Source organism: Rhinolophus hipposideros, assembly GCF_964194185.1.
Source record: "Rhinolophus hipposideros genome assembly, chromosome: 13".
Classification (NCBI taxonomy): Eukaryota; Metazoa; Chordata; class Mammalia; order Chiroptera; family Rhinolophidae; genus Rhinolophus; species Rhinolophus hipposideros.
The window spans coordinates 12368886-12385028 of NC_138059.1; the positions used below are offsets into that span (position 1 = coordinate 12368886).

The 16143-nt window shown below is 43.9% G+C and overlaps 1 protein-coding gene across 1 annotated transcript in view; it reads left to right on the top strand.

Annotated features, from left to right (window-relative positions):
• Positions 1–16143, top strand: part of ANXA13 (annexin A13) — a gene marked incomplete at its 5' end in the record, with an annotated part of 42909 nt that overhangs the window by 7308 nt on the left and 19458 nt on the right. Inside the window, 1 exon segment of the mRNA XM_081070234.1 lies at positions 11064–11139. Coding sequence (XP_080926360.1) covers positions 11064–11139 — 76 coding nt within the window.

The window sequence follows — 16143 nt, forward strand, 5'->3', positions numbered from 1 at the left end:
TGCATACTTAAACTCTCTTACCAGGGGAAAGAATAACAGTCATTGCTTTGATTCTGATTGAGACAGAAATTTGCTCAAAGCAAATTTAGCTATTTCATCTTGTTTCCATTTCAGCAAATCTGAACTTGTTCATACTATTGCTTATGCCCCCACTACACAGCACTATTTGATGAGCAATGGCCCACCCAGCTCAGCCCCCAATATTTTCTTTATTCAATTCCATCTGCCCACTTATCATTGACTCTTGAGGATCGCAGAGTATACTAGTTTCTTTTTTTCCTGCAAGCAATGAATCCCAAGTTCATACTCTCATTGAATTGGAAAAAAAAACACAAAACCAGCCTTTGGCAATAGAAGAAGGAAATGGATAATTCTTTTCTAATGAGAAAAGTGCTTCATTTTTCATAAGTCTTGAAGGCATGGTTTCTTTCACGGTTGAGAAACAGCCGTCATCTCCCCACAACCACACTACCTTCCAGGTTCACTTTTGTTGATGCAAAACACAGCAGTAATTGGATATCTGGAGGTTTAACACTCTTCAGGGGTCTCTAACTCCCCAAACACTCTGTGGACAACCTCAAAGCAATCATTTTCCCCAGGACACAAAATCTTGTTTCCAGACAATGCGTGCTATTCTGCCTCTAAAAGAAACTCTGAGTTCTCCAGCCCAACACTGTACTAAAGGGCCCCCAAGAACGAGCCAGCTGAAGCTGCCAGTGGAGGCTGTGATGTCCGCCACAAATGCGACGCAGAGACACAGGGGTGATGACAGGCTTCTCCCCTTTGGACCAACTTGAACTCAAATTCGTCTTCCTAGTTACCTTATCTCTGCACTGTGAGATTTGTCATCTGAGTCACTTTGAAACAAAATTAAAAAACTAAAGAAAGAAAGACATCAGGGTCTACTTCTAATCTTCCCTTTTCGGTAACCACAGCAATTTTCTTTTTGTGACTGGGGACTTTGCTTTCATCCATATCTATGTGCCACTTACCAGGAGAAGCTCAGCCTTCTCAACACCTTTTAAAATAATGTGTTGACAGAATTATTACAACCATTAGGCCAGGGTTGTAGACCCTTAGCTCATTAGACCTTGGCACCTACTGACATTTGGGGCCAGATCATTCTTTGTTGTGAGGGACTATTCTGTGCCTTGTAGGATGTTTAGCAGAATCCCTGGCCTCTATAACTAGATACCAGTAGCACTCCCCTATTTGTGACAACCAAAAATATCTCTAGACATTGCCAAATGTCCCCAGGGAAGCTAAATTGCTCCTCGTTGGTTGAGAAACACTTCATTAGACACAGACCTTAGATGGGAAAATGAGGTTATGCCCCCATAAGACTTGTCCCCAAAATGTCTTTACCTGGTTGAATTTCTATCAGCAACCATGCATTCCGGCCCCTCTGGTCCTGGCATTCCCTCACACTGATTGGCTCTCTTATCACAGGGTAAAAGCCAACTCATCTTAAAGCTTGACCCTTGTCCTCCTGTTGGTGACAACAGCAGCTGACAGGCAGCAGTTTGCCCCCAAAAAGCTGTTAGCCCCTTGGTAACTTCTGATGGCCAGAGTAAAAAGGCCTTTCCTATGAAAACACCCAATAATGAGGCAGCTGAGTTGCTGATTTGCCTGCCTACAAAAGCAGCACTCACTTGGGAAGATATGGACTGAAACAATCATGAGTCAATTTGTTCACCTCTCCTCTGTTTGGCTGCAGCCCCCAAAGGGCTGCACCAGTCAGTGTCCCTATATCAGAGCTCAGTGCATGACAGGCCAGCCACATTGTTTGCACTTCTGAGTATATTGTTAGTAACTTCAGGAACAACACGCCCACCACTTGAGAGCACGAGATGTTGAAGAGTCTTAAGCTCAGGTCTCCTTCCTCCTGCCCAATCCTGTTTTTACCTTTGATTGGTAAATGCCACGTCGACAGGCGTAACCCAAAGAGCATAGCCTAAGAACGTTTATCTTTCTGGAAAATGACCTAACTATACCAATCTTCATTAAAAGTTGTTCTGAAAATGCCAACACATAAATAATCCCAGATTTAGAAGTAAGGTCATTTTTTTGAATCTAAAAAGTTTCGCTCCATTTTCATAATACATGGTCAGCATATGTAAGTAAATATATTGAGATCTGATCCAAGTGGATGTTTTCTTTATTTTCAGCCTTGTTTGCCAAACGATGCAAGTATTCCTACCCATTTAGACTGATGGCCAATACTTAATTCATACATGAATTAATTTTAAAATTGCATTTCTGCAAGGATGGATCAATAGCAACAAACAGGTCTGTGCATTCTCAGCACCCTTCTAAAGCTGAACAGAGCTCAGCCCTCCTAACACACTTTCCCAGCTATCTGGTCTACCTTCTTGATGAATAGACTTCTAAAGGTGGCCCAAGGGAACAAACAGTATCTAAGAAGGGAGGGGATCAACTTTGCCATTAGTCAATGAAGCAACAACTACATGGTAAAACACCAAATATTCTTGTAAGATTGACACTGTACTTAAATATACCCAAGTGAGTACACTGCCATATATATATTCTATTTAGTTGTTTTACTTTTTCTCTAACAAGCATTTAAGTGGCTTTTGATTTAAAACCAAAAAAAGCAAGACTTTTTATGAAATTTATTTTCCCAAGGAAACTGTGCCCAAGAAACAATCAACTTAATGAAACAATATGCCACCAATCACCCCAAGATTCATGTTTAAAGATGTGAATAGCCCATCTGTTCTGTTTCAAATTGCCCATCAATGTCTACGAAACATGTCTGTGTAAATGTCACCAGGATATTTTCTGGCTCTGAATTCATGAACTTTAATAGTACAGTACTTTGCATTCATACTAACTGGTTTCAAAATACAAATACTAAGTGATCAGTTAGAAGTTAAAAAAAATATATTATCCTGCGAGAGAGGAGTTTAGGTTTTTCCATAAGCAAGTAGATGACCCTGGGAAGATGACTTACCAACCAGGCCTCAGCTGATCTGTAAAATGAGGGGATTGGGTACCTTAAATGTTTCTCAAACTTCAGACTTCAGTATGATCTTCACACAGCTAGTATGGAATTGAAACCTACACAATCTGGATTCAGAATTATATATATTATATACCATATCTTTTTAAAATCTATTCATCTGTTGATGGACACTTAGGTGGTTTCCATATGCTGACAATCGTGATAAGTGCCTCAATGAATCACATTGACTTGTTTCATCTTCCTGAGATTCTACAGGGTAGGGCAGGAACTAGTCCAAGTTTACAGACGAGAAGCAGAAAAGGTGATTCCATTTGACGCAGAAGGAATATTGGGAGCAGACTTTGACAATAATACCTGTCCTATATCCCCACTTCACCCACAGGAGAGGCTGTTTGCTTTGCCTTGCAAATAGTGGTACCTGGCCTTCATTTTTTTAGCTTCACTTCCTATTGTCTCATCATCAAGGACATTTATTGATCCCGTGGCTATGCAAAGGTTCGTGGCTTCCCTGGTCAGAAGACAAGTAGCAGGTCTCAAATCGTGTTTCTGTAAAAGACCAGCATTTTAGAGTTGAACTGAGTTTTTCCACCCTTAAATTAAAAAAATAATAATAATAAAATTATTTTTTGACAGGGACAAAAAAAATATTGATCAATAGTAGAGTTTCTGGATCCAGATTATATAGGTTTGAATTCCATCACTTTCTAGTTGTGTGACCTCGGGCAAGTTATTAACTTCTCTGGGTCTTGGTTTTCTCATCTGCAAAATAAGAGGTAATAATACCTACCTCCTATGGTTGTTGTGAGGATTAAATGAGTTATTATATGTAAATTGTTTGGACCAGTGTCTGACACGTAGTAAGTGCTGTATATTTTGCTGTCATTTGCAATTTTAAATGTTCCTCCCATAAATTTCTCTTAAACTGTTAGCTCCTGCTACTATTTATTGATAAGTATAAAATGGCATCTGATTTAGAACTAAAGTATGTAATCAGTTACTTTAAAGGTGCTGCACAAAGTACAATGTCAGGGGCTCATTCAGCACTCCTTACGAATCAGGTCAAGATGGAAGGAAATAATAAAAATGACATTGAGTAGTCGCCAATTGCCAAGCATCCTGCCAACTACTTCTGATACAAAGCCTTATAACAACCCACAAGACGAAGGTACTCTTATTACCATCTTTCAGATGGGAAAATAGAGACTTAGAAAGGATAAGGAGAGAAAGGGCATCATGCGTAGATATCTTGGGAAGGGGGTACCAACGTAACCACAAAGAAGTCTCTTTCCCAAACTGGACCTCAGTTTCCCCAACTCTATAATGATCTTAAAATCTATACAAATCAAGGTTAGCCCAAATTGCAACACTGTGGCTCAAGGTACCGTTCACTAGCAGTGGCAATGGTCATTGCTTACACTGAGGAGAATTCAGGGGTGTCCAAGCCTCTCCCCAGCACCACCCTCACCTGCCTCCATTTTTCTCCTGCTTAATCAACCCAGGCCACCACCTGGTTTTACTTCTGGCCCTCATGTTTCATCTTCTCAGCCTCCTCTTGATTTCAGGATAACTCAAACAGCAGCCCTCTTTGGATCTGTGTACAACGAGCCCTCTGCCCTCTGCTCCCCAGTACTTCCTCAGAGCCCGGATACCAAGCAACCACTTTCAAATATTTACTGAGCAGACTGCAGCACTCCAGGGCTTCTGGGCAACTGCATTGGAAAGAGCAAACAATCAAAATGCCACTCCCATTACACTTTGATAATACTTCAGCGTTTACAACTGACCCTTACATCCTATGTCATGGAGCGTCCCACCTCCTACGTGCCACGAACAGAGTGCTTGTTCTCATCTGGCTCGTGCTACTGTGTCCCGAACACGACTGCCTCCAAACCTCACACTACCCATGAGTACGTCCATCTCCACTTTCAAGACAGACAGCAAAAGCTCAGAGAGAGGGGTCAGCTTGCCCAGCATCATATAACCAGCGAGGGGCAAAGCTTAATTAAACACCGTAGGTCTGACGCCCAAGTCACCACCGTGTCTCGTTTAGGTCAGTCATGTTTGCTCCGCAGTGGCACAGTGACAGTTCATAATAAACACACATGTACACAGACCCAGAAAACACCCCACTGTACTCTCCCTGGTGGTCCTTCCCCCATCACTACCTCACCTCTTCCTCTTTTTTTTTTCTTTTTTGCTTGCCTAACTTCTACATATCTTTCAAGAATCAGCAAAAACGCCAACTTCTCCATAAAAATCCCTCTTCCTTCTCTGAGCTATTTACACCCGATGCGCTTACCGTACCCTAACAAAATTTTCATTTTATCTGTTTTCATGTTTATTTCCCTGGGGACAAGGACTGAGTTTCATCATTGAGTCCCCGTTACCTGGGGTAGTGGTGCCACACAAAAGATCTTCAATACTTGTCTGTTGAGGGCAGGGGAGCGAGAAAATGGGAGAGGAGGAAGGAGAAAAGGGAAGAAGGAAGGGGGAAAAGAGAAGGGAGGAGAGGAAGCAGGGAAAGAAGGAGGAACCATTCTGAGGAGAGTCTAACGTGCCTGCCATCTATTGCTTTTTAACTTCTTCACGTGTCTCTCATGAGATAGTATATTTTTATTTTCCAGTCTTCATGCTTTCCAAATAGAAGATCAGGTCACCAGGATTGACAAGTAGGAGTGTACTTAAATATGTGTATACTTAAGGCTGGGTCCTGGGAAATGCTGGTTCCTATACAATATACAAAGCAACCAATTTGCAAACCATGTCCTTCAGCTAACCTTTTCAGGAACTCCATCCCCAGAGTTTGCTGCCAGCTGGAGGAAGATTATCTCTAAATGTTCCCTTTAGATCATAAGAGTTAAGGCTTCCTTCAGTTATACTGGGACAGAAGTTTTTGGTTAGGTGTCAGTTTCTCTATTCTGGCCCTTCCGGCTGAGGATATCAGAACTTCGTACAAGAGCTGACCTTTCTCCTGGGCAGTCCATATACAGATGCTGGCACGTCCCCTAGTCATTTCACAGAGGGGGTGTTTTCAGCATTCTTTCTGTCCAGGGGACTGACACTGATTCCCAGCCTCATCCCATCTCAGTTTGTTTCTATGCTTCCTCCCTCCAGAAAAACGGATCATTCATTTCCTTGTTTTAGAGGCAGGAACATAGAGACACAGAGAAGGGATATGTAGACATGCTAGAAGGAAGAAAACCAAGACTGAATGTTCCCAGGTTATTAATACAACTGGTAGGGCCTTTCGTGGAGTTAATAGTATTTGGTTCCATTTTGAGCTTGACAGTCTGGCACGATGGCAAGCAGGGCTGCATGACACACTCCCTGAGGTGTGAATTATCACCCTTGTCAAATAGACAAGTTAACAAAGTGTGGCGTTGGGGTGTCATCCCGAGTCACCCAGACTGCACAGCCTGAATTATTAATCACTTAACTGCCCTGTGTGCAATCCATGCCTGGAACTCTAGCTTCGAATTGCAAGTGATCAATGAAAGATTGGTCATTAGAGTACCACTGACAAGATGAAAACCTCTCAAGTAGAAAAGTGTTTAAAATATTCTGGAAAGTTCATTGCTGTTTTGCCTTCAACAAATATGGTTTACATTTACGACACACATGATCTCTGCCAGGCTTCATTGTAGATGCTTTGCATGAATGACTTCATTTAAATTCTCACAAGAAACCTAGGAGGTAGACACTATTGTCATAATAGGCACATTTTGCCATAAGGAAACTACAGCACAGAGAGGTTCCCAAACTTGCCCAAGGTCACACAAGTAATAAGCAGTCACTCTGGTATTTAAATCCAGTCTGACTAGAAAACCCTGTTCTTAAACTTGACTATTATATCCTCAATGGCCACCTATTATAAACATTATAAACACGGTGCTGTCTATATTGGAGATATATATCACAATGCCAGGTATTGGAAGATCTCTCTCTCTCTCTCTCTCTCTCTCTCTCTCTCTCTCTCTCTCTCTCTCTCTCTCTCTCAACATGGTGAACCAAAATATACAGAATTGAAAATCTAAATATCACTGTAAGACAAAAATCCAAGAGGTGCCCCAAGAAGCAGAGGGAGGACTAGCATTTCTGTGGCTCCTCTATATCTCTGACACTCGAAATACTGTCTCATGGAAGCCTCAGATCTTCCCAGGCAGACATTGCCCCCATTTTACAGATGAAAAAACAGTGGCTAGAGGTTAATGGTCCATGTTCACATGGCTGCTAAAGGGCAGAACCATATTGAAACTTGGATTTATGTGGGCTGAAAGCCCAGACAGCTGCAATCATTTTTATTAGCTTCTAACATTTTGTCTTTTTTATGTGTCTCCTGAGTGTAAGCGCAAACCTGTTAAAAAGCAAACGGACAAACAAATTCATCATGCCTTGTAGTTGAAAGCAAGTGGATTATCTGTGTAATTCGCTAAAACTCTCACAAACATTTCTGTCCCCATCCTGGAGTCCCCTGCACCCCTGCACATTTGGTGTCTGACTCGTATTCCTTCAGACTTGCTTTAGGGGGAAGTTCAACTCCGAGGTCTCAGGTTTCAAAAAAATAACCAAAATCTCTTGATTGGCAAACAGGCTCAAGGCCCTAAAGTCAGTTGCCTAACTGATAACAATGAACAATGGATGTGGAATGTCCGTTCAGTGTACATTCCAGAAAGTTTCGTTACCCAGCTCATCAGAACAATCCAAGGACAATTGCTGCATCAACACTGGGAGTCACTGATGAATGTGTCCATTGTGGGGGCAGTCCCAGCTCCACAGAGGGGAAAATTCCAAACTCTTTTCTTTTCTTTTCTTTTTCCCTTTTTAAAAATCACATCACATGATTCCTTCACTCCGATAGCAAACACCTTGCGGTTGCGAGGAACAAGACCGAATTCTCTTCAGATCAGGAAAGATAACCAACATGGCTAACAGTGGTTCCTGGAAGGATTCAGGGGATGGTGACTTTATCCTGCTGATGGTGGTGTATCTGATATGGACATTTTATGCCACATCATTTGTTAAGCAAAAAAGAAAAAAAATTAAGTCTCAATATCACCTTCGTTCTTAACAGGAGGCTCAATACTCTTCCACTGCAGCAGCTACTCCCCAACCTCCCCCCAGATACCACTGTTATTTGGACCAAATGACACTCCTTTTTCAGTCCAGGATAAACACACTGGCATGCTCAGAGCGTTCTTTCCCATCTCTTCACTTCTGTAAACATTGTGACATTCTGTCATGGAACCACTTAGGAAAACAGTAAGGGATGAGGGACAGGAATGTCATTTCATATCTAAGTCAGAGTGTCCTAGTTCCAGCCCTGGCTCTCACTCAGCCATTGCCTCTCCAGGTAATCTTAAACATGTCTGCAAGCCCTGGCAGCATCTCTGTGCAAATGCAAAAAAAAAAAAAAAAAAAGTGTCCCTCTGGGGGAGAAGCAGGGCTGCCAGCACAGGGCTTGGCAAGAGTAATCCCAGCTGGACTCCAGCCCCTTTGCCCCTCAGCCAGGGACCTCAGACAGGGCATAGCCCATAAGTTCAGCCATTCACAGAACCCTGTGTTCCTGCTTCAATGTATCACTTGTGAAGTGAGACAGGTAATGAGTGTCCCACCAAAGTCTCTGCACCGATGAGGATGAAATGACATACAGAACAGTTTATGAATCAGCCTGTTAACAGGAGATTTCTGCTCTGAGTCCATCCACCTCACTTCCCCTACCTTCCGTAATACTTCTAATGAAAAACAAAGACATCAATTACCCCTTTGAGATTACTTTCCACACTCCCACACTCAGAGAACCACACCTTCCAGAATCTGATCAAAAAGCTAGGCGGATTTCGTAAGCCTGCAGGCTGTGCTGTCGCATGGGACCCCACGCTCAGAAAGGCCTCGCACTTGGTTCCATGCCCTGATGTCACCATGTGAAATTCGTATTCATTTTTGAACAAGAAGCCCTACATTTTCATTTTGCTCTGAGCCCCACAAATTATGTTGCTGGTCCTGCCAATCAGCCTTCGGAAGCATCAGAGAGGTTTCTTATACCCCACAAAATGTTTGGAAAGCAAAATGGGACCCACTGATCCTCTGTTGAACACAAAGACCCCCGCCAGAGTCAGAGTAGGAAGCAGGATGGTGCACTGGCCCTAAAAGGTACACTGAGCTGGGAACATCCTTGCATCGCACAAGACCGCAGACAAATTCCCCAGTATGTCTGAACCCAGCTTGCCTTATCTGCAAGGTAGGCCACTAATGCCTACACTCCCCTGTTAATAATAAAAAGTCTGTCAATGAAGAAACTGCCTGGCACATGGCAGGAGCTCAACAAATGTTAAGTCCCCTCCTGACTTGTTTCTACAACAGATACTTCAAGATGGGCCGGTGCACCCACATTACAAAAGGCAGTGGGGGTGATAGGTGGCCCTGCAGATCCCTTTGGCTCTAGGATTACGTGATTCTCCATTAACCAAGGCCTAGGTGCCAGCCCTCCTCCAGTCCATGGATATTAGTCGGGACACGTTTGATTGCAAGGGCAGAAACCCAACTTGCAATTAACTTAAGAGAAAGTAGTAGTTTGTTAGTTAACGAAACTGACAAGTGCAAGGATATAGGCACTGCTCTCTCTCTCTCTCTCTCTCTCTCTCTCTCTCTCCACTCTTTTTGTCTCTGCTTTGCTTCGTTCTGAACTCATGCTCCCTTCATGTAGTAGACACACAGCATGGCCAACAACAGCCCTAAATCCACACTCTGTCAGCTTAGCAAGCCCAGTGGGGAGAGACGTATTTCTCTCAACAGCTATATGTCAACCAAGGAAAAAAACTAATGATGCTGTTTGGATTACATCCCCATTCCTGAACCAGCCACAATTGCCAGAGTGATGGGGTATGTGCCCACCCAGGGGCAGGATAAAGGGGCTCAAGCCTCTTGACTAATAGTCCCAATAAGACCACATGAAATGGGAGAAGGGGACGTCCCCCAAAGTAATAGGGTTGCTAGGCAGATAAATGCAAGATTTCCACTCTGCCTTACGTGGTTTACTATTCATTCCCAACAGTCGCTAAAGGAAATGAAAGGAGGAAGAAGGGAATTGGGTGGTGTAGACTGTAGCACTTAAACCATCCTTCACTGAAGGATGGGACATAAGTGACACACATCATCAGAGAGAATTTCTGTGAGGAAAGACACAGAACAGAAAATGCAGGGCGGTTCGAAGCTACTAGTTACATAACTGCAACTAAGCTCACATCTTTACTTGTTTTTATAGCGATGCATTTATGTTCATGTTTCTATTTTGTTTAGGCAACTGATGCTGATTTTCCGTTTTCGTGCTAATAGAAAATTTATTTTTAAAAATAACTTTAAATAAAAGAAAAGCAGGCTAGTTGAAAGAAAAATAATAAGCAAATAATAATAGTAATATTGACTTAGGTAGCTGTGGACAAATTAACGCATGTGTTATGCCAATCACTGAGGTACGTGAAACATTGGCTTATTATATAAACAGAACTTTCTCTCCCCACAGAGTAGTAAAAACCAGTAACTGTGCTGTTGCTGGTCTATATGGTATGTCTGGCAAACTAAATATTATGGCTTTCATGGTGTGAATGACAAAGCTTCAGCCCCAGGTCACCAAATGGATCTGTAATAAGATCCTAGAACCCTCAGCTTCTGGCCGTCAACACCTATTCCCTAGACATACTTGTGTCTCACAGCAAAAGGGGAGAACCAGCATTCCAGGACATTGGCCCGCTGTATTACTCTGTACTACTCTAGGTTTCAGAGACACTCACGCAAAGCGAGGGTTGATGTGAAAATTGCTCATCTCAGAGTTGGCCGGGCTGATTTTCCTTGAAAACAGAGGGATCCATTCTCCGTGGTTGCCCAAAGCCAGCTGGCTCCGACGAGTACCAGCCATCTCTCTGGGGCCGGAGTTTCACAAGCACATGAACCCATGTGTAAAGTGGCAGCTGGGCCCTCAGTTGGATGACTTCTTGGTTTCACAACCAGCTACCAATTTCAGGCTGAGATAATCTAAGGATTCCTATTATCGTCCATTCACATTTTCAATTATTTTCTCTAGGCCAAACAGAGAAGACATCAGGGTTTTGACGTGGATGGAGATATCAAAAATCTGAACAAAGCCTGCAAAGGAATGGGTATGAAAGATATTTGGTTTGTAAACTTACTTTTGACATTGATTAAATTTGATCTCATATCTAATTTTCCCATGATCTTAGGAAGATGACCTCCCAGTTACCTTGTGTCTTCCAAACTAATCCAAGTTGATTATGTCTAAGGTTCTCTGTCTAAAAGATCCCACAGTTATAATAGAATTCTATTGCTTTTCAGAATTCAATATAATAGCCAGAAATTGGATATTATGATATTTATTTTGACCTGGAGGTAGAAGAGACTTCATGAGAAGTATAGTTCATGCAATCCTAATATCATCTAAACCCTTCTGATCCCTTTCATGGGAGGTGATGGGAATCAGGTCTGATGAGAACTGGATTAGGGATCTGGGAGCTGCATCTAGAAGTTGACCAAGTGAACATAAAACTGTGGTCAAGGTCAAGAACCAAGGGTCAAAATGGGAGAAGCCGTTTATATCCAGCCCCAAGGTTAAGTAAGTGCATGGCAAGAATCAGAGACTAAGCAACAGATCAGGAGTAAGGTAACTCCAGGAACAAGATGGGACAAGGGAGAAAGCATCTAGGAATAAGACCATGAAGAGAGGCTCTGGGACCCAAGGAGGTCACTGATGAACGAAGGTTTGCATCCCGGAGTGTGACTTATAAATATTCATGTAACCATCATCACTAATTCCGGAACATGTTCACCACCCCCAAAAGAAACCCCACATCTACTCGCAGCCACTCCCTACCCCCACCTCCCACCAGTCTAGGGCAATCACTAATCGGCTGTCTGTCTCTATAGATCTGCCTATTCTGGACATTTCATATAAAGAGAATCATACAATATATGACCTTTTGTGTCTGGCTTCTTTCACTTGGCATAACGTTTTGTAAAAATAAGTTCTAGATTTTCACTTGGAAGTAAATTCGTGGAGATTTACTTTCCTAGGAATGGGTGTTGTGGTAGAATAAATATAGTCATAAATTCTTTGTGTGACTCCAGAGGAAAGGACTGCGATCCATGGTAGAAATCTAATAAGACTATTTTGCTTCAATATAAGGGACTGTCTAGTATAGAATAGTCTGCCATTGCCCAAGAAACGTTGGAGAAATCCCAAGGGAGTCAAGTTGGAGAAGATCAGGAAGGGAAGTAGTAGAAGAGATTTCTACATAGTAAGTATTCTTGAATAAACCAGAGCGAGAGCGAGAGCGAGAGCGAGAGCGAAAAAGAGAGAACACTGGAAATGAAGAATGATAACTAGGTTGCTTGGTTTGGGGGTATCAGTGGAAAGCTCAGCAGAGAGAAGCTGTTCTTTGTTCATATCCTGGCCTGGTTAATCTTGTATTTGGACAACAGCTGTCTGGAGACATTTTTAACAGGAAGTGGTGGGATGTTTATAGTTCTGACTTTGCAGAGTGGCTGAGCCAGCCTCACAGGTGTGCTTCCCTGCTGCCTCTTGAGTGAAGTCTTGACACCTGGATGTGGGTTGGCGATAGAGCTGCAGTGGGTGTAGGAATGATTCAGGTGCAGTTAAGGATAAACGCCCGCGTTCTCAGCCACCATGCAAGTTCAGTTCAGTAAGCACAGGTGGAGCACCTACTGAATGGCAAAGTCGTGCAGTGTCCTCTCCCTGCTTTTGGATGTGGCCACAAAGTGGGACCACTCTCGTGCTGGTTATACTCTTGTACAGCACCTTCTATGTGCCAAGGGCTACTCTGGGTCCTAGAGGCACATCATCTCGAGGAATCTTCCCCACAACATTGAGAAGTGATATTATAATGACTTCACAGAGGAGAATGCTAAGGCTCAGAGGTTGAATATTTGCTCAAGGCCGAAGAGTTATGAAATGAAGGTAGGCGATCAGCAACGAGCACCATCTTTGAAAGCTGTGATTTGGTTGAAGGGCTAGAATTCCAACCACTCCTAATAAATGCAAGCCGAAGCAAAACTTTAACATTGGCAAAATTAGTCAGCGAGACCATGCACCCACCTCTCTTCCAGGGCTGGAAAGGATGTCTAGGGCCATGCTGTCCAAGAGCCACAAAGGTGAGCCATCTGGGTCACCTTAAATTTTTGAGAAACCGAACTTAAAAAGAAAAAAGCAGGTGAAATTAATTTTAATAGTATGCTTTAGTTAATTTAATACTGTGTCAAAAATATCATTTCAACAGACAATCCATACAACAATTAATGAGGCATTTGACATCCCTTTTTTCTCCCCACATTAAGTCTTCAAAATATATGTACTCTGCACTTATAGAACATTTCAATTTGGACCAGCTACACGTCAAATCCTCAGCAGCTGCATGTAGCCACTGCATTGTGGGTCTAGAAGTCCCATACATCCAAAAGATTATGTATACTTCCCACCCGCTCACCTACCTACACAGTTCAAAATAATATGAATGCTATCCCATAAAACAGTATCTGATTTTTCCAAATAGTAACATGAAACGTACAGATTTCCTTGCTGTTTCTTTGGTGCCCCTGCTTTCCTGGGTCCTATGTAAGTACCTGCCAGGTCTGGGTCTTTGTTAACCCACAGCAGCTCTCAATCCTCCCCCCAAAGCTGACTCTCTTTGTCAGGCCTGCCTTCTCAGGGCCCCTCTGAAGAGAATGCAAGGACCCCAACATCCATTATCCTCTCTCGTACGTAAAAGGATGTTTGTCATCCTCCCTCACAGAAACACAGAAACAGACTCTTAGAGAGAAAAGCTGCCTTGGAGGTTATCTAGTCCACAGCGTCTCAAACCTTACTGTGCATTTGAGTCATCAGAGGGTCTGGTCAGTAGGCAGGTTCTGTGTGTGTGGTTCTGAGTGGTTTCTGAGATCAGTTCCCAGGGACTGCTGATGCTGCAGGTCCTTGGGGAGCAAGGTCTGGCGCCTCTGAGATCCACAGAGACTAAGCCATGCTGCTCAAGCCACACAGGAGCAGAGCCAGGCCTGGAACTCAGACCTCATGACCCTGAGCCCAGGGCTCTTTCCGCTCCCCATGTACGAAAATGAACTTCAGGCCTGGGTTTGACCTGCTGCTCTGCCGCTTACTGCTACCACGACCTCAGTATTCTCATCTGCAAAATGGGGCTAATAATGTCTCCTCACAGGGAGGTGCTGAGGATAAAGCAGGCAGCACAGGGCCCAGCATCCCCCTGGCCCTCACTATATGCTAACCTCCTCTTGAACAATGTGCTCGGATCCAAACTCCCCACAAGGCTCATTAGATCCGTATGAGCAGTGAGTGGGCCCACCCTGAGCAGTCTTTGTTCTCCATAGCTGAGGGTATACCAGGTGGAATGGTGCCCCTCCCAATATATACCCCCGGAACCTGTGATGTCACCTTATTTGGGCAAAGGGTCCTTGCAGATGTAATTAAGGATCTTGAGATGAGATCATCCTAGATTACCTGGTGGTCCCTAAATCCATTGACAAGTTTCCTTAGAAGAGAAGACATGCAGGAAGCAGGCCATGAGAAGACAGGCGATGCAGACAAACCAAGGAATGCTAAGGATTGCAGGCAGCCTCCAAAAGGCTGAAGAAGCAATGAACAGATTCCACCCCCAGCCTCTGGGGGGAGTGTGGCCCTGCTGACACCATGATTTCAGACTTCTAGCCTCCCGAATTATGAGGGAATAAATGGCTGTTGTTTTAAACCACCCAGTTCGTGGTAATTACAGCAGCCTCAGGAAACTAATACAGTGGGCAAGTGGAAAATAATGACCCTCCCACGCAGGCAAAAGTCTCCCTCATTCGTTACTTCATCTATGCACCTCCATTACCAAAGGAGAAACTAGGGGATTGGAAAGTTCAATGGTGCTAGCAGAAGAGACGAGTGCTTGAACACCAGATATGGGGCTGCAGCCCCCGGGCTCAGTGAGGCAGGCTGTGGCTGGTGTTGGGAGCCTCTGAGGAAAGCTGAGCCCCTTCCCCTAGTTCACGGCGTGGGTCCCTCCTGCAGCGCGTGGCCCCTGGTGTGAAGTGGAGGGCACCCTCCATCCTGCTGAAACTCAGCTCAGTATCTTCCCAGAAAATTGCTGGGAAAGCAAAAGCCAGGAGGCCTGCAGCCCTCTCAAGGCTCATGGTCACCTCATGCTGACCTCTGCTGTGTGATTACTCGACAGCGTCCCATGCAGTCAGGGCTGAGCTTCCTTCTGTTCTCATGTTTTAAAAAGCCTTTCCCAGAACCACTGAGTACTGGCCCCGGTGCCTCAAACCACCGTAAATGTTTACAGGAAATTGTTCAGCAGCACAGACTGCTTATATGACACGCATATTGTGAAATGTAACATGAGGTCACTGTTCAGTAAATCGCTGCTTGGTTGGGTGCTGTGAACGGCTCTCAGGGAAAACCTGAGACCTGAGCTCAAAGGGCTTGAGAGAAATCTAGTTAGTTCCACGCTGCCCCCTCCCCCACCTCCAGGCTGCTGCTGAGCTATCTCTGGGACTGCTTTGCTCTCTCATCTCTTTTTTAAAGCATTCCGGGAAGAAAAGTCTAAAAAACATTCTTTTTCTTTTTTTTAACCTTAAGTCAGTTTTCCTGAATTATCCAGATGTGATTTGACTATGGCATCAGAGGGTGTCCTATGGCAGAGGGTCTCCTATGGCAGAGGGTGTCCTATGGCAGAGGGTCTCCTATGGCAGAGGGTGTCCTATGGCAGAGGGTCTCCTATGGCAGAGGGTCTCCTATGGCAGAGGGTGTCCTATGGCAGAGGGTCTCCTATGGCAGAGGGTCTCCTATTTGTCTCTGCTACACACAGCCCACCTGAGTAGCACATGCAGCTTGTGTCAATGCAAAGACAAGATTCGGTCATAATGCAGTGCAAACTTCTTCATTCAATCATTCATTCATATGTGTATTCCTGCACTTAAGCATTCATTCGTTCAGCTAGTCATCTGATAAATGTTGAGAGACTTCTATGTGAATAAAGCAGTGAGCAAAACCCCTTGGCTCATGGAACTGGCAATGTGGCACGACAGGACGGAGAAGGAGAACAGGCCATGTGAGGGTCACAGAGGCAGAAGTGCCA